The 27,388-nt window shown below is 40.2% G+C and overlaps 1 protein-coding gene and 1 long non-coding RNA gene across 2 annotated transcripts in view; both read left to right on the top strand.

Moving 5' to 3' along the window:
- The first annotated feature begins 243 nt into the window (after positions 1-243).
- LOC308289220 lies at positions 244-3,408 on the top strand. The gene is made up of 3 exons (XR_013962228.1): positions 244-381; positions 2,825-2,949; positions 3,291-3,408. It is a non-coding gene; the product is annotated as an uncharacterized lncRNA (long non-coding RNA).
- Positions 3,409-3,910: 502 nt separating this feature from the next.
- Positions 3,911-27,388, top strand: part of LOC308288876 (putative ATP-dependent RNA helicase ddx6) — a gene marked incomplete at both ends in the record, with an annotated part of 32,648 nt that continues 9,170 nt past the window's right edge. The window contains 2 exons of the mRNA XM_080730351.1: positions 3,911-3,985; positions 15,415-15,495. Of these exons, the coding sequence (XP_080586477.1) occupies positions 3,911-3,985; positions 15,415-15,495 (156 nt within the window). The remainder of the gene's footprint in view (positions 3,986-15,414; positions 15,496-27,388) is intronic.

The raw sequence follows: 27,388 nt of genomic DNA, 5'->3' as shown, positions 1-27,388 counted from the left end.
ACTTTTTTTCTATTTCCACACAACTCCTCTAAGGTATATTAATGACATATTTCAATATTGAAAATGGGTGGTCTTCCCCTTTAATGTTTTTTTTTTTCCTAATAAAGTTGTTTATTCTTAGTTCTCTTGGGTGGCAAAGCGATATACATTTGAGAGATTATTATTATTATTATTTAAAAAAAGTTACTTGGTAATTACTTGTGAATACTTGCGTTTTTAATGAGTATATTATACTTTGTCCATCAGCACTGTCCAGCAGACTGCTTCACACTGTGGGAACCAATAAACACTCTGAGAAGAGAATGTTTGTCTGGATTCTGCTTCTGATCTGTCTGGACAGACAGACTGACGCACAGCAGCCTCAGCAGCACTGCTGTGCAGGTAAGATACAGTATTATTATAATCATTGGACCCAAGGAGAATCATATCAGCCAGGGGTTTCCAAACCTTTTAGCTCGGCTGGGACGCAAAAGTATGTACTGTCTCCCCCGGGAGCTCACAAGCTCACAACACCTTTCAATGCAATGTGTTGTGAGCTTGTAGATCTGCTATTTTCGCTACTTCTTAAACGTCCCAATCAATGGGTGTTTTAGATTTTATTTTTCAATGGAATTCTTTGGAAAAACTGAAAATGTTGAGTTTTTGGGGAATCATAATTTAAAACCAAATGTAGTAAACACACAAAAAGAAAAGAAAAATACTTGCAAATTAGAGTCCAAAGGTTAAAGGGAAGCACACACATCCCAACAAAAACTTTCAAGTGCTGAACAACAATGTACATTGGAGGAACAAAGGGATGTCCACACATTGCAGCTCCCAAAAGAACATTTATTAGAGTTCAGACGACCTTATGACCACGTCATCAGGTCAGGTATTTACTTGCGACCCATGTTTGGGAAACAGTGATATGTAGTCATAGAATCATTTGTACAGCAACTATACTGCAACATTGTTTTATAGTCACGCTTAAAATGTACTCAAATGAATCTACAAGTTCACAACGTGTTGTGTTGCAATGCATTGTAGATCAGCTAAAGTTGGATTATAAATAACGTATTACATGCATTATATCATGAATGCTGTAATAGATTGAACAAAATGTTATAAGTAATAATAATACAAGAATCTGTACAATAGGAGATTTGTTTGACGATAGCAAAGCATGAGCAAAGCATTTACGTAGAGGGAAAACGTGTTTGGTTCACCCCTTCCTGTGAGAAATGGTGGGTGGTGGGTTTCTATCAACAAGGATCAAACTGGATGAAGCCGCATGAAATCAAGCTTCAAGCTATCAAATATTTCAGCTGCACAAAACTTTAAACCTAGTTTAAATATAATCAGGTCCTTTTAATTTTGGTTTCAGTTTTTAACGGTGAACATGGATTCATCTGAATCCTGTTGCATTCTTTTTTCTTTTTTTTTTCCTTCTTTTTAAAAAAAAATTTGCAGCTGAGCTGAAGCATATGGTTAGAACATTTGCAGCGCACCACATCCTGGCTGTTGCAGGGATGCATCCTCCTTCTGTTCTGATCAGCCTGCTCTCCTTTCTTTATTTAGCTACAGTGACGTCACACCCTATTCTATCCAAAGCAAAAAGCCCTCATCTCATTAATTATAAGTCTCTTATAGCGTATGGACAGTGGTGGAAAATGTACTCACATTCTTTACTTGAGTTAAAGTAGCAATACTGCAATGTAGATGTACTCTGTTACAGGTCCTGTTTTCAAAATTACTTGAGTAAAAGTACAAAAGTATTTGTATCAAAATAATACTTAAAGTATCAAAAGTAGAAAGTACTCAGAAAAGAAAGTTTTAAAATGTATGAAAATCATAGATCTCATTGTATTGTTATATTAACAACCTGCAGAGTGTTAATATGAGCTGTTTAAACGTAAGATGTGTGTCACTGACTCCCAAAAATATGGGAAAAAAATCTTCATCTTTCATCTTTTAGTTTCTAAATAAGGGGTGATTCTATATTTGAAGGGAGGGTTGCCATCCCTGGCTGTGAGTAGGTGGGTGGGTGGGCACGTGTTGCTGGATGGTACACTGTCTACTGGGTAAGACATCTTGGCGCTGTTGGGCTGAGGAAATGTGTGAGAATTTCTATGGCCGCTTCCCTTTATGGTCAACGTTGGTGAATACACTTTCCATGTCAAAGGAATCACTAGCCGAAGCCCCCCCCCCCCCCCCCCCAACTGTTATGCTCGAGCCTCACCTACAGTACTGTACATAAATAGATACTGTGAGGCTGAATTGCTCCTACTGTACACATACCAACCTGTTGCACATAGAACACACTGTGAAGTTGTTTACAAAGAGTTAAAGTACAGTAGCTACTACAGGAAAATAATGCCATTAGTGTATACAATATACCAAACTTTATGCACGTGTACAGCTGAGGATGCTTTTTTCATTCTCTTTGCTCGTTTGCCTTTTTCACTCTCTTTCTTTCCTACATCATTATTACTTTTATTACTTATTATTTTATCTTTAGATGTGCTGTTTTTGTTGTTTTGCTGTTATATTACATATGCCACTGCATTGTCTGAAGGAAGCCTAACAAAAATAAGTGTTACTTATGTACCTGTACAAAAGACAATAAAGTATCAATAAAGTACAACCTTGAACCTTGAATGTCCATTGTTACAAGAATGTATTATTCTGAATGAATGAATAGTGTTAATGTCAATTGAGACATGATAACCGGTTAAGGACAAGGACCCCTTGTTTTGTGATATCTTGCTTTTCTATGTGCTTTTTTATAATTTATTGAGCTAGCCTGATTCTTAGAATTCCTGTCTGTCTGTCCTCCCTCACTCAGAAGCTTCCGTCCCGCATTCGGACAAAATAATCTCCTGTCCTGCAATCATGAAGTCCTCAGACTCAGAGCAGAGACTTTACCTCTACCTCAACAACACACTGCACTGTACCCTGGACATCAGTGAGGTACCACTCTCTCTCTCTCTCTCTCTCTCTCTCTCTCTCTCTCTCTCTCTCTCTCTGTGTGTGTGTGTGTGTGTGTGTGTGTGTGTGTGTGTGTGTGTGTGTGTGTGTGTGTGTGTGTGTGTGTGTGTGTGTGTGTGTGTGTGTGTGTGTGTGTGTGTGTGTGTGTGTGTGTGTGTGTGTGTGTGTGTGTGTACGCGCGTGCGCGTGCGTGTGTGCACAGTATTCCTTGTTTAAATTACCTTCAGAAATCACGTGTGTGTCTGTCTGTCTGTCTGTCTGTCTGTCTGTCTGTCTGTCTGTCTGTCTGTCTGTCTGTCTGTCTGTCTGTCTGTCTGTCTCAGGGAGTGTACAGTTTCCAGTTTCCATCCAGTCAGTCTGGTGAGTTCTGCTGTCAGACTGAGCACATTTACCCTCCTCCTTACAAAACACAATGTCAGAAGACACAGCTGGAGCTGAGAGGTTAGTGCATGTACACACGCACACACGCACACACACACACACACACACACACGCACGCACGCACACACACACACACACACACACACACACACACACACACACACACGCACGCACACGCACACGCACACGCACACGCACACACACACACACACACACGCACACACACACACACACATGCACATCATTGTTGTGTGTTAATGTGTAGAAGAATATCATTGCTCTCCATATTTCAACTTTTTTGCCCCATAAATGCCTTTTTTCATCATTCAAGAGTGTCGCACAAAAGTAGAGATAATAATAATAAAGAAATGTTTTGGAGGTTTCCACCTGACCTGACGGCAACTATACTAATCCCATTAGTTTGACAATTATTTTCTCTGATTGGGCGACAGAAGAGCAGAATTTACCAGCAGCCAATCAGAGTGTGGTCCCCACGGAGCAGAACGTGTTTCCAGCCAATCAGACGGCAACCAGACAGTGTCTGAGTATGTCTCAGTTGGACATGGCGGTGTGGGCTGTATCTGGTTTCCTATTGGTCTACAGCCTGTCAATCACCTGCATCACCGTCTATATATGGGTGAGGAAAGTGCTACTCACATTTATTTTTGAATCGGTGAAAGCCGCTTCCAAGGAGTGGCTTTGTGTGTCCCGTTAATGTCCATATCATTCCAGTCCAGAATGAACAGGTTTTATCTGTCCCGTACATGTGTGTCCCGTGTGTGTCCCATGTGTGTCTCGTTCATGTCCATATATGGTCATTCCAGTCCAGAATGAACAGGTTTTATCTGTCCCGTACATCCAGAATATGTGTGTAACGTCCGTCCCGGTCTGATGATTGGATGATTAAAAATGTCCAATGAGACCATACTTTGAGGATTGGTCAAGCTTCACATGACAATTCGGCCCTCCAGATAAAATCATTCATTCATTCAGAATTAAATGAATGTATAGATCACAGAGTTCATAGCTCTAGAACACCTAGAATAAAAGTTCACCGCTTCACTTCGAACCAAGGTTTGATTTTTTACTTTTTTACTGCAGTAAAAGTAGCAAATGCTACAAGTTAAAGTCCTGTATTCAAATTCCTGGACACTTTAACATGGCAGCCGGATGGCTGCCATGTTAAAGACCTAGTGAAATGAGCAGCACCTGGCTGCAGACACTAGGGTCCTGTTGATGTCCACGGGAGACAGGAACATCAACAAGTGGCAGGAAGTGACCTCACAGTGTCAAGTGACTTCATGCCGCTTGTGGAGGTCACGTGACGTCTCTGCCTTGCAGTCCAAGGCACTACAGTCCCTTTGAGCCGCATTGTCGCTATGTGTACATGTTATCTTTTATCTTTTAGACAACCCAACTCTACCCCCTAACCCTAAACAGAACCTCCATGGGGTAGAGCAAGAAAGAGGTGTGAGGTCACTTCCTGCCACTTGTTGATGTTCCTGTCTCCCGTGGACATCAACAGGACCCTAGTGTCTGCAGCCAGGTAGTCTTGAGTGAAATGGCTTTTTTTGGGCATTTTATTTTGAAGTTTCAGTCTGAAATGCAAGCCTGTCTGTTTCTGAACCAATCAGAAGGGACCAGCCCTTCAGGCGATGGGACAGTGAAATCTGACTCATGTGTGCCCTGCCCAATAATGTTTGTGTTTGTTGCCTCGATTAGCCTGCAAAGAGCAGGCAGAGGGAGACGGCCAGTGGGCCAGTTGTGCAGAATGTTTGTTACCAAGTTGCTTATTATTCCCACCTATAATGTTTACAGATACATATTTTAGTGTGCTTAAGTCAGTCGCTCTGTTTGGAATGGGAATCAAAACAGGTGAATGTAATCAAGGTTCATTTTATATTCAAGAACCCTGTCTATGTCATTACGCAGCACTTTTTTGTTCACAGGAAATAATTAAGAATGGGCTATTTAGGGACTTTTGATATATATATAAAAAAAATGGTATCTAGTTTTAGGATTGCCCATATGATTAGGATAAGCTATAAAAGCTATAAAAAACTTTTTCTATCCATTACTCCATGGAGATTTTTCATCGAGTTTGTTCTTTTCTTTTTCGCATTCCTAAGCCAATCATTTGAAGATCAGCCTACCATATGGACACAGAGTCTCCTCAAAGTATTGGCTAGAATGCCACAAAAACAAAGAAAAAAATATCCATGAATTCTTCATGGGGTGAGTAGCCTAATACAGTGGTTCTCAACCTTTTCTGGCCGTGACCCCCAAAATAATCATATTTGAACTGGGGACCCCCGACCCTGACGAGCACTTGGAATTGTAGGAGTTGGCATTACATTTAGTTTGACCCCATCTATTCCATTGTGAAAATAGCCGATCTACATGCTCAACGCGAGGCGTTGTGAGCATGTAGATCTGCTATTTTCACAATTTCTGCCTCTAATATTGGACAATTTGACCAATGTTTGACCAGAGGTACTAAAAAGGTCTTTAAAGTCCTTAAATTGTCACTTTAGAAATGTGCAGATACCCTGTATACACTTAAACTGTATGTTGGTCTGTTTACTTTTGAGTGGGAAAAAATGTTAACATTTAGCTAAACTTCTGGGGACGCCCCAAAATAATTTGGGGACCCCTCTGGGGGTCCCGACCCACAGGTTGAGAACCACTGCCCTTATCGATAGGAAAAAAAAGTCATTTTGGGGCTGAACTAGACATTTTCAAGCGGTCCCTGATACACTAAAGTTTGGAACCACCGCCTTAAATATTTCATTTTAGAGTAACAGTTTTATATTTGCAATATGGCACCCTCTGCTGGACACACCGACGCATTACAACATGGCTTAGTTAAATATGCTCTTCTTTTTCCTGGAGGCAGACAGGGTTATAAAGGGGGTTATAAATGTTTTTGTAACCACCAGTAAAAGTACCATACTTAAATATACTTGAGTAAATCTCCTAAGTTATGTTCCAGCACTCGAGTTTCTCTGTATGACAGGGTGAAATATGCAAATTAAATTTACCACACACCTGAAACCACTTTGCTTTGAGCAGCGGTGGTGGGCATGTGACATTTGCAAATTAGAATATCGTACATCCAGTATTTCTAAATGACTGAGAAACAGTAATGTTCTTCCTGCCCCTTTCCAGTTTATCAGTGATACTACTCCTATATATAGTCAAATCTTATTCAGCTACTTGATATCAATGCATTGCTGTACTGAAACCTTTATTTGTTATTCAAAAATATCAATAATAGTAAAAAATGCACTTTTCAATTCTTACTTTTGAATAGTTGAGTATGTTTTTAAAGCACGCACTTTTAAACACTTAATTGGTTTTACTTAGTACTCAGTAATTTAATTAAGTACACATTTTATTGAATAATTCTCACTTCACTTCATCAACCACTTCAGCCCTATACAGTATATACTTTTCTCCCATTTGAAAATAGAGGATCTACTCACAATGTGTCGCGATACGACGCATTGAGAGCGTGCTACTTCTAGAAGATTTGTATACATTTTATACATTTGAAAACTTGGGAAACAGGACATTCTGCATAATGAGTAGGCTACCTTCAACATTTGGTACTTTAAGTACATTTTTATACCTACTTTTGTACTTTTAAGTACTTTCAAGTAAATTTTGAATTACAGACTTTTACTTATAAGGGCACGGACACAGCATTCTTATTCTACCTACGGGGCGGATTCTACCAATGCATTTCAATGGGAATGGAGTGTTTCTTTTGTTTGTTTTTTTGCCATTTCTGCAAAAATAACACTCCATTCCAGTATTGATACTATTACTTAAAGGAGTAGTTCATCCCCAAAATGACTTTTTTTCTGTTGATTACTCATGCCATAGAGACTTGAGTTCAATAATCGTTTTTTTGTATTTGTCGCATTCCTAAGACAAACATGTGATTATAGTAAATTTGCCCCCATTGATTCCGGATGGGGACCCGGATGCATGGCCTTGGATGGGGACCCAAATGCATGGCCTTGGATGGGGACCCAAATGCATGGCACTGGATGGGGAAACCGTCAGGGTACTTTTTTTTTTATTGTTATTATTATTATTACATTTTTGTCTTTGGAATGCGACAAAGACCAAAACATATTATTGAACTCAAGTCTCCATGGCATCATGAGTAATCAAAAAGTCATTTTGGGGGTGAACTACTCCTTTAAAGGTATGATGACAGCCAAAGAAGATTAACATTATGATACAGTAGGTCACGTGGTCTTTCATCAAACGGTCTGAAAAGGGGGCGGGGCCGTATCAGTTAGTAGTGAATGTATACTTCGTCCGTCGTGCGGTGCCGCGCACAACGTGATGCGTTGTTGTTAGCTTGTAGCCCGGCTAGCGCCGCACCGCACGGCTATTTTCGAGAGCTATTGTGTGTGTACACACACACACACACACACACACACACACACACACACGCGCGCACGAACGCACACACACACAGGCTACACACACAGAGTGTATGAGCCACAGACCTCAGTCCTCCGCTGTGCTCCGTGAGACAGCAGGACATATGGCTTGCTCCGGTCGGTCTGGTGCTCCAGTCAGGTTTAGGGGAAGATATGTATGGCCGACAAAACCGTCTCAGGGACGGGGAGAAGCGTGTTGGACCCTCGTAACTAATCTCTGACACCTTTTTTGAAGAAGACTTGTACTTTTTTACCGGTATAACCATTGATTTTATAGCGAATGCTATATAATTTTTACCCCTAGAACTGATAGTTTTAAAGTTGGTTTAGAAAGTCGGAAACACACCTCGGACAGCTTTTGTTGGGGCAGTTTCAAAAGATAATGATATGGATGCTCGACTCCGCCCCTCCCCCCCATATTAGCCCAATCAAATTAATGTATTGCCGTTACTGTACAGAAAGTACTACTTTCAGTACAGTAACTACAATAAATTAATTTGATTGGGTAATTTAACATGGGGGTACATGACATCATTTAAAAAATTGGCTAATTTGATAGCCATAATTAGCTGTTTTGGCCATGTCACCCGACCTTTAAGTAAAACATTTTTAGTACTTTTTCCACCACCAGGAGTATGGATACTTTGAGTACTGTGTTTGAGTACTATTAGGCTGTATCGTTCGGTTTCGTTCCCGCCCCATGGGCACTACATAAACTTTGCTTCATTAGAAAGATCTATTGATTGTAAGTAAGAAACAAAAAGTTCTCCGCGTGTCACTTGCATAATCTTTGTCACCAGCCAGAAATGTATTTTAATGGGAATAACAAAAAAACGAAAATCTTGTGCTGCTGTTTTTGCTTGTAAAATTAGCTATATTGATTTTGGCAACACAAAATCTTTCTCAAATGTCATAAATACATCTACCTAACATCTGAAACAAATATTGGTGCCTTAGTATACTCATATGAAAATTTAGATCATGTAATGTAGCAAATTTGTTGAAGGAAACGCTTCAATGTAAGTGATTGTCAGTGACTGTAATTTTGTTATAATGAGTAAACTTGGTGTCTATTTCATGGTTTCACATCAATATAAACTCAATGGAATACTTATCTTCATGATTGGGTGTGTCTGGATCTTTAATTTACATATTTCCAAGATGGACGCCACCCGAAAATGAGCTTTACCATGACTTTTACAGTGACAGCTGGCTGTTATGACAAAAGCAATATGAACACATTTGGTCAGTTTTACCTCAGATTCTATCAAGAGTTGTGGGGATGATTGCGGAGAAAAATCAGAGAAAACATACATACAGCTAAATGTATCTTAAAGATGACATTTTTAATTCATCACATTGCTGAACCACCTACTCCCAAGTGCTTCTTGTCAGCAAGCAAAGACAGACAGAAGTCCAGGTCTCCTGAGCACATTGGGAAGTTGGAGATTCTAGAGACTTCATCCGATGGCCTGGCTGAAGACCTTTTACTTGTGTGGCACCTACTGTAGGTAGAATAGCTTCCAACATCACAGTTGCTGAATTCTCCTCCAGATGCAGAAGCTGGTTTACCTGGCTTTTCAGCTTTCTGTGTAAACTTTCACCCACAGGCTAGCATTATTGGCTACCTTCCACTCATCCCAGCATCGCCAACTGTCCTTCTGTCCTCAGAAAAGAGATGAAACAACTCTTCACTACATAAGTACACCATTATCACTGGAGATCTGGCAACACCAAGATGAGTTTGGCAATGTAGTCCTGTTGCTGGGAGGCTTCCACCAAGCTCACAACTACTGAACATGAAGGCTATTTGCAAGATTATCAGGGATGCAGGGGCAGATGATCTGCTTGTTGCAGCAAGTCTTTGTCGAGAAGGAACTGTCAAGAAGATGTTTGTTGAAAAGACATAATACTACCAAACTTTACATGCCCTCAAAGTCCTGTTTGAAAAAGAGATAACTGGCAGAAGTTAGAAATGACGAGGCATCCAGAGATGGCAGTCTTAGGAGATCAGCTGCTGCTTCAGGAATCATTCAATGGGCAACCAACTGCAGTCCTCTGGGCAACCTTCCTGGAGATGTCAGATATTCTCCAAATGTTTATCTACTACGAGCGGGAAGGTGACTGGACAGGACATCTCATTCTTGAATCAGCAAGAATGCTACCCTACCTCACTTTAGTAGGCCACTACAAGTACGGGCATTACCGGAAACAGCTTCAGAGGTACATGAAGCACTGATGGCAGGTGTATTTGTTGGCTGACGAGCAGATGGCAGCCACAACAGTAGTGTTTCTTTTGACATGCTACTGGAACAGACATATAATGCTGATGCCAAGGAAGCAAGCGGTCTTGATGGCATTACACTCAGCCCTGTCTCTGCAGAGCTCAAGTCTATGCTCCACCTCCACCCCTCCAACCCACACCATGTCAGCAGTGGACAATAACCCATCTACAGTGACCACATCATCCTTGCTCAACATATCTACAGGACAGTATGCTGATTCCACAGTCATGTGTTTTGCATGTTGTTCACTATAGTTGAAAACATGCATGCAAACATGTATGTCTGCAAGACTGTCTTGTACTGATTTATTTCAGTGCCAGAACAGGTCGGAAACGGAGTGCCAGAACTATGAGAATGTTTCAAAAGAAACAAGCTTTATGGGATGATGACTCTGATTATGCAAGGTTCATTCATCACCATGCTGGCTTTTGGTGGAGATTTATGTCGAAATATCTTTTTTGCCACGTACATACTAAGGCCATGGCTACACGGAGCTGGATATTTCTGAAGCTAGAATTTTTTTTGTGCTGTTGGGGCTTGCAGCTGCATGAAGCTGGATATTTCGGCCGTGAAGCTGGATATTTTTTAAACCGGATAAATAAGTGAAGACATTGAAAAATATCCGATTCACTGGATCTGTGTAGACAGGGAACCCGGATATCTCTGAAGACTTTACTGTGTGTGTGTGTGCTTGTTAGACCTAGATATCTTTGTCGTGTGGACCTAGATATTTTTCTATGTGGATATCTGAAAAACCGGGATATATGAAATATCCAGCTCCGTGTAGACCTAGATATCTTTCTATGTGGATATCTGAAAAAACAGGATATATGAAATATCCAGCTCCGTGTAGCCATGGCCTTAATGAGTGGACTATAATATATACCAGAAACACATCGAAGAGCTAATATGCCAAAATGTTACAATGTCCATAGATATTCTGAAGAAAACCTGTCGACTTCGAATTCAGTAATTGGGTCTTATGATCAAAAACAAGACATTATAAGATTAAATCAGCCACTGACACATTTTGTCTGTAGTACAGACATATTGATGACCCCTGGATGAAAGTGATAGGGATGAGTAATATACGCACCATGTCAGCATGTAAAATTAGCTAAATACTTGTTTTATTTCAAGATTTGCTTTTATCCCACAACCTTAATTAGAATCGCCCCGTGTGTTTGTGTGTTTGTGTGTGTTTCCATCTGTAACTCCACGTTCAGCAGTTGTTCATTTGTCTAAAAAACATAATACAAAAATCAATAACGCATGTACCCAATAAAGCCCGTTCCCAAGATACAACGCAACCTTTCATGGTTGGATGTGACTTCTGGGGGCTAGAATAGCAATACAGAAACTGCTGGCTTATTGTGTCTAAAAATACATTATTAGCCACTTGTATGCATGCCCCCATGCATACGCATGCCCCACATTTTAGCACGGTAAACACGATAAAACAATAGAAGGAAGCAAATGAAAACATTTTAGCACTCACTTTTTCTTTTCTCTAATTACAAACTAAAATATGAACCCTTGTTGTAAAAAAAACAAAGTTGTCCTTTAAATGCAATACATACATGTGGGAGGAAAAAGCTTAACATTTTCTGTATTTTGTCACAGCACAGCCTTAAGTTTACTTATGCTGCCAACATTTGTATGCGTTTTTGTTTTGTTTGGGGGGTGTCTTGATGTAGCCTACAAATGACAGATGTTGGGACACTCTGTAGTACTTAAATACATATTTTAATTACACCTGACATGACCTTTTGTGCATTTATTATAGTCTTGTCCATTTGCGAATTTTAGGGGTGTGTGATAGCAGTTTGATTGATTTTCATCCATTTCTGGCCAAGGTACCTTTCATTACACAGTTGGCTGTGAGATGTGTTATGTATGAGACATAAGCTTTTAGCTAAATTTACTATGTGTATGTTTAATTTTGCTGGGTGCCAATCACATACATTGAGGCGTTTTCTTCAACAAATTTGCTATATTTCACAATCTAAATTCACATATGAGAATACTAAGGCACCAATACTTGTTTCAGATGTTAAAGCAATATTCAGGGATAATGAAAATGTGGCTCCTCTCCAGCAGAGGGCGCGGGAGAGAAGCTCCCTCCCCCCTTTGTGAACCATAGAGTTATGTTGTGAACGCGCATAGTCAAGTTTCCAGACAATGGCGCATCTTATAAACAAACCGAAACAGCTTACTAAACATATTTACTCTATGGAGCATGGACCGTTCGAGTTCTACACATTCAATTCGGTAAGTGCAATAAAAGGTCATCTTTATTTATAAATGCAATATATTTAGACACGTACATTTAACTAACGCTATCGTATGGCTATGGCTTATGGGTCATCTTGTCCCTTTCGGGGACTTTACAGCATTAGTTTATCTATTTTTTTATACAATTATAATGTTATCTTATTTTCATCATAAAAGACCCAATCACTGAATATCGTTTTACTACGAGACTGTGGCATTTTATGACTTCAGTAGGCTAGTACAATCTAGGCATTTAGCAGACGTTCTCAAAACATTTAGTTTGACCATCATAACTAACCCGAACCCTACGCGTCCATTTGGTTACAGACTAGCCCCATATAGAACCTCACCCGTCGCTGCATACTTTGTGCTCCGGAGCACAACAGTATGCAGCGACGGGTGAGGTTCTATATGGGGCTAGTTACAGACCTGTTTGGTCATTCAGGGCTAGCGCATTGCCTCTCTGGCTAAATGATCTATGCTGCGGGTCTATCGATAAATTAATAGCACTGCAGTATTCAATAGACTGAGGCATTTATTATGTTATTATTTATGAAAATCTAAACGTTCTTTACACTTTTTTTCATACAGGTACCTTGTATTTCATCATCGCTGTTACTGATCTGGATTGCTGGACTGATCTTCGCTTGTGAAGCACATAAACAAGAAAGCATACATGCTAACTAAAGGGCATTTATTTGTATTTTCTGAGCAGTCGTTTCCATCACTAATGATCTGCATGAAAGACAAAATAACTGAAATGATCTAAAAATGAATAAAATTATGCTTTGATATACATAAACTGTAATGTCTCGATTTCATTTTGATCTAGTCAATGGTAAATTGTTTCAATTTGAAAGCTTACAATGATGGGAACGTTGTAAACATTGTGAAAACGCTATATTGTATTGTTTCATACACTAAAATGCATTTTGGTATGAAATCCCATTTTAAATGCAATATCATAGCGTTTAGCTGCATAACATTTCTGGCATTTGTAAAAAGAAAAAAAAAAGTTTCAGGTTGACAACACTTGTTTATTTAGGTTGCAGGTGAAAATGGGAAGTGGAGTGGAGTCTTCTTGCGTCTTCCAGACTGTAGAATAGCCTACCCTATTTGTGTGTATAGATTGTCTCATTATATATACATATATATTTTTCAAATGTTAAACGTTTATTGGTGTCATAATTGTAGTGTGATCGGATGTACAGCTGCTCTTCTTTAGACGTCAAATTGGGGTCCCTGTATAGAAATAAAGGAGATGATGCTTAGATTAGATTTTCATGCAGAATAGATTTGCAGAATCGGTATATCTCTTATATAGAAACTAGAAAGTATTGCATGTAGACGTACATTTGAATTGGTGAGACTAAAATAGACACAAAAGTAAATTTTACAATTTGTCATAAAACAGTACAGTACAATACATTGATCTAATGGCCTAGTGCAGTGTTTCTCAAAGCAGATTTCAAGGTCTCCCTTTATATCTGACAGTGTACAAATGGAACCAAATGAACCCTTCAGGGTCCAGAGTTACAGACTTGTATGCATTGACATGCAAACCCCCCCAATTCGCACCTCGCTAAGGCTTTAGTATCACAATGGGATGTTTGAACAAAGAAACAAGCATGCACAGTCAGTACCTATGCATATCAATAGACCTGTAAGTAGCTAGGTGTTGAGCGACCCCTTCCAAACATCACTACAGCACCACTGGGACAACAATTCATCTTTTATATAATGCTCTAATATAAACCAACAGAATAACGTTCAGATCTTTCTGGAATAGCAAGCGTGGGTCTAACAAATGCGGCGTTTATATCATAGAGGTATAAAATATAGGATGACTTGATAATATGGGCTATGTTGTGAATGTACCTTACGATGCTAAACGTAGTTCTGTAGATGCGTTTTACGTCAGCCGTATGTTGTGACTCACGTTGTGTTTATTCATGGCTGAAGCTATGGGCTGAAGTAACTTACAAGTAAAGTCTATTTGTCCTTTGTGTGGACATTGAAATCATTTACAAGTTAAAGACAAGACATATGTCTCATTTAATGGCCCCTGTTTATTAGATCAATGTATTGTTTTTAGGGCGGATTCACCCACAATGTGGCTAACTTTAAAACAAAACTTTTTACAAGAAATATAGCCCCAAACCCTTCAAAGATCCCAATGACAAACCCACCTAACAAACGTTTACTTAGGAAATAGATTGTTGCACTCTGACAATTATAAAATATTTCTTATTTACCTCCTTTCTTTGTTCAGCATCTCTCAGCCTGTTGTCCACATTCAACTTCCTGAAACTCTTCCCTTTGTAAAAAGTTAAACTGTCTAAGACACTAATCGATAAAAAACAAACGCGAAATAAAGTAAACATACAAGCAGAGACTTGAAATAGAAAGAGTAAATTAAAAAATAGCAAGTTAAAGCAGTTAAAACTGCCGCGGAATGTAACGTAGTGGCTCCAGTGCCATTGTTTACAGAATGGAGGAACTGTGCACCCGCGCTTCACTAAGGGTGGACGCGCAGAGGAACAGACTAGAACGCGCACTGAGGCCATACTCTATCCTGATTGGTGGAGATCTTTGTGGCGAACGGGAAAAATTCGAGCGAGCTATGCTCGTAACAGGGGACAGGGTGGAAGTCCTTATATGGTCAGCGCACATTATAGTCAGGTGCATTAGTGGAAAATGTACACATTTTATTTTTATTTGAATGAATGCGAAGTCCTGAATATACCTTTAAGTAGATGTATTTGAGAAAGATTTTGTGTTGCCAAAATCAATATAGTACATTTTACAAGCAAAAACAGCAGCACACGATTTTCGTTTTTTGTTATTCACTTTTATATACAATTCTGTCTGGTGACAAAAGTCGTGCAGGTTTCGTGCGGAGAACTTTTAACCCAAAGCCCACTGGGGTATTGTCTATGCAAAAATGCATTGAATGAGTAGTGCCCAGACGTGGGAACGAAATTCATTTTCTAAGCACTTTTCCTTATAACGCAATACCGCCTATATGTGTGTGTTTGACTCCTCAGAAAAAGCTTGGCAGGATGGAGGAGGAATGCAGCAGTGAGTACGTCAACACCAAACCTGGAGAGTTTAAGAGATCCAGCAGAGTGTGACGGCTAGCAGCCTCAACCTGTGATGGCGTTTCACATCATCTGTCTTACAGACCTCTTCACTTCTGGAAAGGTCTGTCCATTAACACACACATGCATGCATATCCGTGCCACGCGCCTGCAGCACGCACACACTTGACTTGTGTATTCAAGCATGTCTTTTGTTTTTATGTCAATATCAGCCATATTGGAGAGAAGTTGGGTCTCTTCTCATTTCTTTCAAAGGTGTTACCACTTTGTTCCATTTCATGTACAGTGGTTCTCAAACCTGTTATTTCAAGGACCCCATAACTCTGAGAGTGTACAAATGGACCCTTACTGGTGTAGAAGAGTTTTTCCAGTGAGCCAACATGTACAATATCAGCACCCTGACACTGTTTGACCAGAATGGAACGCCTAATAGTGAAAGGCAACCTCATTCTCCCTAGTCCCGGCTGTGATTGCCTGGCGTTGCTTTGAATGACAACCGCGCGAGGCTCTCCCCTACGCGAGGCTCTCCCCTACGCGAGGCTTTAACTCCCCTAATACAGATCGAACACACCAAGCCAGCACCAGCCCATATGGTATAGTGGTCTAGTCACACCACTTGCAATCCATGAATCTAGGGTTTGATTGTGCCACTTTTTTCGGACACCGCGGACAACTTTTTTATGGCGATAAAGTATTAGGGGTAATCTCGCTACACCCCACAGAGGTTATGTTTAGGGTTTGGGTTTGAGTTGGTTGTCAAAAAGATAACATGTAGAAATAGCGACACTCTCCCGACCAGGGGACTGCTTCTGCATCCGAGGAATGGTGCTCAAAGGGACTTCAGCCAATCAAACGCTGGCAGGGTGGGGTTTGTTTGTATCCAAGCTTTACATAGATTGTGCATTACATTCACCCATTCATACACCGGTGGCGGAGGAAACCATGCAAGGCACCAACCTACTCACCGGGAGCAATTAGGGGTTCAGAGTCTTGCTCAAGGACTCTTCGACATTAACTCAGGAGGAGCCCGGATTCGAACTGGGAACACTTCGGGAACCCTTCGTGCTCTAATAACGGTTTCTCTACCCCTGAGCTATGCCGCCCCACTGAGCCATTAGTATTATTGGTAACACCTGTGAAGGAAGTGAGAAGAGACCCAACTTCTCTCCAAAATGGCTACTGTGCCTAGCCTACTTCTTTTATATGATGTTCAAATAAGAAATGCTCTGTTCGGCCACACATACTGTACATACATTATTTAGTAGATTCTAAAACCACCCGCTGTGCCAGATTCGTTTTGTAGAGCGAGCAGTGCCTGCACTGGACATGTCGAGAGTCAGGCCGGATGCACCAACAGCACAACATTTAATTATCCTAATTCTCAAAGAATGTCTGTGATTAGCATAAGTGCACTTCAGAATTAAGTGATTGTGAATGTGATTGTCATTACAATGTTACTGTGATCGGTGTGACTGCTATTTCCTGGTGTCAATAAATTGTGTTTTAAATTTGTATCAGCAGTTGCCAGTTGAGCTTATCAAAGACTAATACAATGTTGTCTGATCTGCGTTTGCTATAACCACACCAGACCGTTTTGTTCAACTAATCCACAAGCAGATTGTGGTAATTTAACGTTCTATAACCAGCACTGTGTATCAAATATAAATGTATTCAATGGCAACGGCGATCTTCCATGGGCAGAGAGGGAGAGAGACTGTATAAGATTGCATTGGGGATAATGGTTTGCTCGGTCTTCTTTTAAAGGCAATGGCATCTGGCACAGTGACTGGTTTGATTGGTGTAACTCCCAAACCACACATAAGCATAATGTCGCAGGTAGCGCAGGTGTGGGATAAGGCTGGTGTCAGAAGATGGGAACCAAGCCAAGATGGGGCTCATAGTGTTTTATGTTTGTTAATGATATACATTTGTGTTATTGTTATACTATGTTGATGAATTTATATAGGACCACAATGGTGGTCCCCAGGACCTTTTTGTGTTATCCTTTTAGCCTAAATGTCTCTTGCTGTTACATTGAAAATTGAATACAATATTAAATTTCAATCAAAAACAGGACCTTATGTAAAGGTCCATTTGGTTATCAACTACTGAGAAATTAACTACTGCACAAGAGCAGTGGTTCTCAGGTGACATTGAAGTGACAATGTAAGGACTTTTAAGACCTTTTTAATACCTCAAAAAGAAAGAAAATAAAAAAGTCCATTACTGCATCAAAAGTAACAGACTTCACTATACTATAAAAACTGGTCAAACATTGGCCAAATTCTGAAATATTAGAAAGATCTATTATTTTCACAAAATGTATCTGTGGAACCCGAAATGCTATGCCTCATCAACTTCTAAATTTAAAGTGCTTATAAGGGTGGGGGGGGGGGGTCCCCAGTTCAATATGATTCTTTTCGGGGGTCATAGCCTGAAAAGGTTGAGAACCAATGCACTACTAGACTATAAACTTACCAGATAACCACTCCAGATGTAGGCAGAGAACGCTACCCCAAATACCAAAGATAATCTTGTAGAGATCGCAAACCTTTAATTGTAAAGCCTTGATTGAATGAACTGTTTTCATTCAATCAAATGAAGACAGAGTTCCGCCATCAGAATGAGAACAGGGTTTAAACCCTGTTTCCAGTCAAAACAGCGTGAGAGTGATGACATCAGCAAAACAATTCAGTCAAATCAGTTTCACTTAAGTTAGCACCAGTGGTGGCAAGTAACAAAGTACATTTACTCAATTAAGTATAATTTTGAGGTATTTCTTTTTACTTTTACTGCAGTATTTCCAATTTTCTGTACTTTTACTTCTACTCCACACAGGCAAATAGTGTACTTTTGTATTTATATTGTACTTTTATTTGAAAACCTTAGTTACTAGTTACTTTGTGGATTTTGAGTTTGGAGCTGCATTATTTTTTAGGGACCAATACAATTATTTGTTTGCACTGGCAGACTAAATACAACCCTTAAGGCCCTTTCCCACTGGGTGCAATAACGAAACAAAAAAAATATTGATTTCAATTGAAGTGGATGGCAGCGTCCACACCACAACGTTAAAGCCGTCATAATTGATGTGAATGCCGACATATCATTATCTTTATCGCGTCCGGTGGGAATAAAGCATTAGGAACTATGCAGTCAGAGGAGGCAACAATAAGCACCCCAGTTTTAGCCTCGTTTAACTGGAGGAAGTTAATGTCCATCCGGGTCTTAACCCTAGAACACTAACACTGGGTGATTTTCACCCGGACAATTATGTTTATATGATTTTCATTATGTTGCTGATGTCTGAGGTGGGTGGGTCCTTGGGTGTCTTCAGGATGCTCAGTGACATCATAGAAGGTTTGTTTCCCTGCCCCCATCCATGTTTTTTTCTACAGGCAGGTGTCCAGGTGAATTTCACATCAGCATTAGGCAGTTGGCACAATTCACTCTTTGTCAAGTCCCACCCCATGTCGTTCTGTTACTAGGTGGGACAACAAAGCCAGGGAAGAATATTTTTATAATGGAAGTGAATGGGAAAAAAGTCCCACCCCATGTTGTTTTCATAGCCTCATTATTGCTATTTAAAGTACCAAAAGAAAAACATCTACGTGATATTAATAAAAAAGGAACAGAAAAGTACAGTAGTTACATTGCAAAACAGGGTTTTTCCCCCAAAAATACACGGTTTAATTAGTTTAATCCTCTGAAACAGGCAGAGGACAGAGAAGAGAGAGAGCGCAGTGCATCTTGGGTGACTCGCAATGACCAGGAAGTTGTGGAACTATAATCTTGCCCTCAACATAAAATGTATTTTAATTGTAATTCTGCTCATTTAAAATATATGTACCAATCGAATCTCTTAGTTACATTGATATCGTTCATGTGAACTAATTTGTTGAAGCTTATTCATTATTGCGACCGAAGGTCGCATATACTCTGAAGAACCGTGTCGCTTGAGTGTCCTTCCGTACCCCTGTGATGTCAGTGTGATGTCAGCGAGTTGTGACATCACTTCCTGTACGGGGCGGCTACACGAAATGTGGATAACACTGGAGATAGTCCAGTCCATCATGTCATATGGGACTACCGTCATAGACAGTAGCCAAAAGAGAAGGATACACAAGACTAAGAAAGACAAAAAAAGGAGGAGGAGGATAAAGATACCAAAAGGAGAGAGAAGAAAGGGTGGATGAGGTACAATGTGTCTCAGAAAAGAAAAGGAGGTGGCAACGGGGGCGGCTAGATAAAGTTATTAGGCCTGGATCCGACTTTAAGTCGACGCACAGGATTCCAGAAGTGTAGCGCTTATTCGCTCTTGTATCAAACTGGTACTCGAAACGTTCGTGGATGAGGTACAATGTGCGGTATCCTCCTTGTCAAGCTCGACGTTGGTCATTTGGACCTATACATGGAGAAATGGAGCGAACCTGTTTGGCCTAAACATGGAGATGTGGTACAGAATGACTCATATATGGGCATAAAAAGTATGTCATGTGACATCACTTCCTGTACAGACAGTCAGACAGACAGCCATTGACTCCGGCCTAACAATGGCTACTGTCTATGACGGTAGTCCCATATGACATGATGGACTGGACTATCTCCATATATAGTGTTCTCCACATCTCCATGTTTAGGCCCTATCGCTCACACCCTAGGTGGGGTTGGCGATAGGGCCTTTCTGTGTGGAGTTTGCATGTTCTCCCCGTGTCTCCTAGGGTTGATACCCTCACAAAAACATGAACAAACTCCCCCCAGAATGATAACAACTAGAATCGTCAGAGAAACGCTGTGGTTGGCCAGATAGTCAAGAATTGGCGCATGTCACCCTGAGGTCGCATTCCACCCTCAGGTGTCTTACTAGTACTCATCGAAATCGCTATGACCGCGCCGCGCCGTACCGCATCGTGGCCGTACCGCGCATCACCGCACAATGCAGTGTCTAGCACGAGACTTCTATGCAAGACTAGTAATCCACATAGCGATTTATTTTATCATTTCAACAAATATTCACTGTGTATTCACTCCATTTTGTTCCAAAATGTTCCCATGACAAAGCAAAAAATAAAATAAAAATATAAATAAATATCAATTTAAAACTACACTTTCGCCATTAATATTAATGGAAGAATGTGGACTTTGTCCCACTGCATAACTCCGCCCCCGGTAGCAAAAGAGAATGATTTTTCTGGTTGGCCAGTCAGGGACCAATCAGAAGGCTGACAAAGGGTCAATTGGCAGTTGACTGTGTCTTCACTGGGCCATTCTCACATTTCCCAGGAATGGTTGGACCAAAGGAGAAGTTCCCAGCTCCTTTACTATTTTAGGAATATGTTTAAAATGATTTATTATTTTTAAAACAATACCCAATTTACTAACCCAGCCTTAGTGATGGTACGTAGCGTTAGTGTTCTAGGGTTAATGGCAGGACAATGGCATAAAATGATGGGGCATGCCTTTAAAAGTGCTACTAACATGTACTGGTGGCGGGAAATACAGTCCAAATAAAACCGGACCCAGAAAGGAACCCTGGGGCACCCCACAGGAAACGAGGGACAGACTCTGACATACAGTATGAGGGACAAATCTCCTAGCCGGTACAAAACCGTCTGGAGATGACGCGCTCTCTGCGAGAGTAATAAAGTATTTTTGTTTACTGGGTGCAGATTCGGTTGTAGATTTAATAAATCATTCTTTCACAGCAGTCTCACCGAATAGACGGACCGGTTTCGGCCTGTGGCCTTCCTCAGCGTCTTTTTCCTGATACAGTATGAGGGCCCACGTTATAAAGGTCTTTCAGTCCGAGTGTATCAAAGGGTGCGTTCGGAAATGCGCACCGGGTCTGGTCAGGGTTAGGGTTAGGGTTAGTTTTAGGCATAGTTTTACTGAGGATAGGGTTAGGGTTAGGGTTGGGTTTAGGCATAGTTTTACTGAGGTTAGGGTTAGGATTAGGGTTGGGTTTAGGTAGCCTACTCACTACACTGAGCATTTCCGAACGCACCCTTTGTGTGTGTGTGTGTGTGTGTGTGTGTGTGTGTGTGTGTGTGTGTGTGTGTGTGTGTGTGTGTGTGTGTGTGTGTGTGGATAATGACGAAAAACCGTACAAAATGAAAAGAAAGAGAGTGCAAACAAAGAGCAAGGACAATAAAATAGAGCTTCATCAAAATGTACGTGTGCACAAAATTCCAAAACTCATGCAACACGATTCATGTGATGAACATGAATCATTGCATTGTGTCATAATTATTCCACAGGATTGATTGGCTATGATTACGGTTGGAAAACTTTGGTTAATATTATTGTACCAATTTTTTCTTAAGGTGAAACTACTGTACAGTACATGACAGATCATTTATTAATTGTGCTGTTTGTCCCTCTATGTTCCAACACAAAACTATTGTTATTCTAACAAATTGTTATGCACGTGATGAGATGTGCTTCACTGCAGGTCTGTACAAAGGATGTTGACCAGAGAAATGATATCTCAATAAGGTCATAATGCCCAGGACACTGGATAAACACATTGGCATTGTCCTTCGGGCTACTGGGCCCAAAAAACGAAAACATCTGATATCCACTGTTATTATGTTATAATTGTCCAATCAGAATGTGACTAATGCATTCTGTAACTCCATTATATCTGTGAAATCATGTTTTGTATAGGCAGAAAGCAACTATGGGTGAACAATCGACTTGCCTTACTGTATGTTGAACTCTGAACTATCCTGTTAATACAATTATTTCAAACTGACTTATTGGTGTGCTGCCTCTTTCTTGGACTCTGGCTCTAACTGTGATTTTACTCTGTGGGTGGAAGCTGAGTCTTCTATAAAAGGATAACTTTCTAAGGAATTAATACATGGGAATTAATCTAAAACCCATCAATTACCTTCCAAAGCTTGCATGAGGACCATTTGGTTTAAATTTACACTCTCAAGAATGTACGGTAATTATTGTTGAACTGCATTACTTCATTTACAAGACGTCTGCGCAATTAGAGAAGAGAAGAATTGTTATTTTGATCAAAGTGTGCCTGCTATCTCTCCTATCCCACATCATACAACATTGAATTGTGGACAATATATAAGTTTTGGGTCTGAGAAGCTAAATCTCATCAACGGTGGTCCATGGCTCAAACGCAGAATATAGGCCTAAATAATGGGCCTAAATAAAGGGCCTTGATATGAAAAGGGTTAAAAACCACTGAGCTGATGTAAACAGAATGAGACTGGGGTTTAAACCCTGACTTAGTTTCCAGTAAATACAGAGTGAGAGTGACGACATTAACAACACACACATTCACCGCTTCACCACAACGTTCTTCTCACACACACTGTCAGCACAATTCAGACACGCACTGTCAGTCAGCACAAATCGTAATGTGTCACATATTTCCATCGTTAAACATATAGGACTATAATTAGCATGAATGGATGAAGTGAGGTAAGGTTTCTGTGTTATTGATGAATTTCATGAAGGCAGTTGACTGTGTCTTCACTGGGCCATTCTCACATGTCCCAGGAATGGTTGGACCAAAGGAGAAGTTCCCAGCTCCTTTACTATTTTAGGAATATGTTTAAATGATTTATTATTTTTAAAACAATACCCAATATACCAACCCAGCCTCAGTGATGGTACGTAGCGTTAGTGTTCTAGGGTTAATGGCAGGACAATGGCATAAAATGTGGGGCATGCCTTTAAAAGTGCTACTAACATGTACTGGTGACGGGAAATACAGTCCAAATAAAACCGGACCCAGAAAGGAACCCTGGGGCATCCCACAGGAAACGAGGGACAGACTCTGACATACAGTATGAGGGCCCACGGGAGAGTGTTTTCTGCAGGTCTTTCAGTCCGAGGGTGCGTTCGGAAATGCGCACCGGGTCTGGTTAGGGTTAGGGTTAGTTTTAGGCATAGTTTTACTGAGGTTAGGGTTAGGGTTAGGGTTGGGTTTAGGCATAGTTTTACTGAGGTTAGGGTTAGGATTAGGGTTGGGTTTAGGTACTCACTACACTGAGCACACACCCGGTGCGCATTTCCGAACGCACCCTTTGATACACTAGGAATGAAAGACCTGCAGAAAACACTCTCCCGAGGGCCCACAGCTACCTAGGACTCTAGGAGGCAAACCAAACAAGGGCACTCACAGTGTGTGTGTGTGTGTGTGTGTGTGTGTGTGTGTGTGTGTGTGTGTGTGTGTGTGTGTGTGTGTGTGTGTGTGTGTGTGTGTGTGTGTGTGTGTGTGTGAATAATGACGAAAATCCTTTCAAAATGTTTAAAGAAAAGAAAGAGAGTGCAAACAAAGGGCAAAGGCAATAAAATAGAGCTTCATCAAAATGTACGTGTGCACAAAATTCCAAAACTCATGCAACACGATTCATGTGATGAACATGAATCATTGCATTGTGTCATAATTATTCCACACTGTTTGGCTATGATTACCATCCAAAGTTTTCATGAGGACCATTTGGTTTCTATTTACACTCTCAAGAATGTATGGTAATTATTGTTAAACTGCATTACTTCATTTACAAGAAGTCTGCACAATTAGAGAAGAGAAGAATTGTTATTTTGATCAAGGTGTGCCTGCTATCTCTCCTATCCCACATCATACAACATTGAATTGTGGACAAAATCTTTTCCAATGATAACAATTTATACGTTTTGGGTCTGAGATGCTAAATCTCATCAAACGGTGGTCCATGGCTCAAACGCAGAATATAGGCCTAAATAATGGGCCTAAATAAAGGGCCTTGATATGAAAAGGGTTAAAAACCACTGAGCTGATGTAATCAGAATGAGACTGGGGTTTAAACCCTGACTTAGTTTCCAGTAAATACAGAGTGAGAGTGACGACATTAACAACACACACATTCACCGCTTCACCAGTTTCACAACATTCTTCTCACACACACAGTCAGCACAATTCAGACACGCACTGTCAGTCAGCACAAATCGTAATGTGTCACATATTTCCATCGTTAAACATAGGACTATAATTAGCATGAATGGATGAAGTGAGGTGAGGTTTCTGTGTTATTGATGAAGATTTGTCACTGGTGACGTGGTCATTTACCTGAATTGTTAAACCACATCAGCCCTAGGCAAACATTATGCGAAAATAGCAGATCTATGTCGCAACAGCGATCAGTTCAGAGTCAGGACTCTCTAATCTCCCGAAAGATGTTTTATTTTAGTTTAACAAATAGATCACAGAGTCCCTCAGCTTGTTTTCACAAGTCAGGGACCACACACGACATTCGCACTAAGAACTACAACTATCCCATATAGCCAGACATTTTACTCAAGTTCATGACAGCAATGATGCTCTCCTGAAGATCATAGGCATAGAACACATTAATCCAGGGGTCTTCAATATTTTTCAGGCCAAGGACCCCCTAGCTGAGAGAGAGTTAGATGAAGCAGGGACCACTTACAGTATAAAATTATGTTGCAGATACATTTTTTCATAGATTTTATAGATAGCTTAGACTTGTTTGACATCACTATCATGAGTGTATGTTGGATTAATGTTGATGTATTTTCACACTTTTAACCACTTCAATACTAAGTAAACTTAACCTTTTGCAGGACCATAATTAGTTTGTTTTGGGCTGTTTGGAGCTTAGTTTTCAAGGCTTGTGGGGCGTCACAATACCATACGTGGATTATTGCACCAGGTATGGTCTTCAGTGTGTTGAAGTTGACCATCGGGGCGATCCTCTGTAGGAAACAAGTTTGTTGGTTGATTTTATTTATTACCTTTGAGGTCATCTTTTTGCTGGAAAGATTAGCTTCAAGGATGCATCCTAAGTAGGAGATTTAGTTTTTTCGTGTTATGACCGTGTCGCCCACTTTGATTATGAAGTTATCGACCTTTTTGAGGTTATGATTTGATCCAAAGAGGATGGATTCAGTTTTTCCCAGGTGAATTGATAACGGTTTGATAACGGTGAATTCATAATGACCATACATGAAGCTAGATAGCATTTTTTATTTTATTTTATTGTATAGGGTTTTTAGAAGATTTTTACTAATTAGGTGCGTGGTCTACCTTTGTTCTACCTTATTCTACCTTATTCCTTATTCTACCTTATTCCTTGGTCTACCTTATTCCTATGTATTTGTTATATTGTTATATTGTTGTTAATGTACTGAAACATTATCTTACTTATTATAGTGATGTGTATTACCTGCTTATTGTAAGTCGCTTTGGATTTAAAGCGTCTGCTAAATGCCTAAACTGTAAACTGTATCCCTCTTACTGAATAAGATGACTGACCAAAAGTGGTGCTGCACATGTCTAGCTTGTGATTGCCATTCGCTGATCCCCTCGTGGTGATTCTATTAGACCTGTCCCTTTCACCTGTCGTATCACTGGTATGTCTTTACAGTAGTTGGACGGTGACCTCCACAATGAAAACAACAGAGCAAATAGTAGTTTTAGTCCTGGATGCCTCAGCTAGATGCACTGTAAGCTGTGTCGACGTAGCGGAGTGAATGCCATGATTTCAGCGATGATGAATAATTGGTCTGAGGGTTGGGCATGTTAAGATTGTCTGGTGTGGCTGTATTGTAACTTACCAGGGGTTCGTAAAAAAGGGCTGGCAAGTGAGTTTAATGGGAAGAGGTAAACAACGGTGTCATTGTTATGGATTGTTAGATCGGAAAGGCAAGGTTGAGAATTGGGGTGAATGTGGAGTTGGCTAAGGTGGATTCAGAGGGATAGTCACAGGGATGGGAGGGATGTTGTATGATGTATGAATGTGTGCTAATCTTAATCTATTTTGTTTATTAATCATTATTATCACTACTATTTATATTTTCTTGCAAACTGAGCCAGGGGTAGGGCTCGATAAGCACTATGCTTCTCCCTTCCCCTTTTCCAGCATCTTGGGACACCTTATTCAGTCATATGGACTTGACAACATGTGCCTTGGACTTTCTTACTACTTTATTATTATTTATTATAGTTAGGCTGGCGTAGCGGAACAGTGGTTCTCAAAAACAGTGCGTCACTTCATGACGTGCCACGCTGCAAGCTTTTTTAAAACCTTTTTTTTTTATATTTTGAATTTTTCAGCACACATCTTCTCTTCAAATACATATAATTGTGAGGGTCCTTGGTACGAAAACGTACTGATTTAGAAGGCATTCGTAGAATCGGCCTCAGGTCTTAATGGGTTGAAGTCCATACAAATGAATAGGTCTGTTTTGATCGCCGCACTGACAACATTCCCCAACATTCATCCAGCTCAACTTTCATCATTGTGTGTTTCATTCAGAGTCAGTGATTCTCAATCGTTTTAACTTCAAGAAAACCCTAGTTTGAAATGCATCCCGGCAGGGGCTCCTCACTGGCAGCCAGGGGAGCCAGTATAGGATACAACAGAACGTCCTCCCAATGGGGCTGCTATACCCGAAACTGGTAAAAGAAAACAAAGCCTATCCTTACCTCTATTTTATGACTGTTTTTTTTTTCTTCTTTTTTAATATATATCGTCTGCCTAGTACTGTGTTGTATGTCTGTCATTCAATGTTAGATGAGTTAAAAAAGGACCCCAATTGAAACAAGCCCAAAAGCTTTTTTGAGGAATCCTTTTAGTTGACCTTACCAGTGAACTGTACTGTCATGAAACTGTACCTTTTCCCAAGCAAACTTCTAATAAAGTCTTCAATCAATCAATCAATCAATCAATCAATCAATCAATCAATCAATCAATCAATCAATGATTTTCTAAATCATTTAGTATAAAGTATGTGGACAGACACAGGCCGTATTAAGTGGAACTGTTTGGCGGAGGCGTTTATGTGAAATTCATAGTTTTTCCGTTATGACAGATGAAAGATGAGAGAAAAAATGTCAAAAATGTCAAAACCACAGCAAAGCAGAGCATGCTGCTACTGGCACGGTAGC

The sequence above is a fragment of the Nannobrachium achirus genome (assembly GCF_963921795.1).
Source record: "Nannobrachium achirus genome assembly, chromosome: 7".
In the NCBI taxonomy this organism is placed as follows: domain Eukaryota; kingdom Metazoa; phylum Chordata; class Actinopteri; order Myctophiformes; family Myctophidae; genus Nannobrachium; species Nannobrachium achirus.
This window is presented reverse-complemented; position numbering and strand designations above follow the sequence as displayed.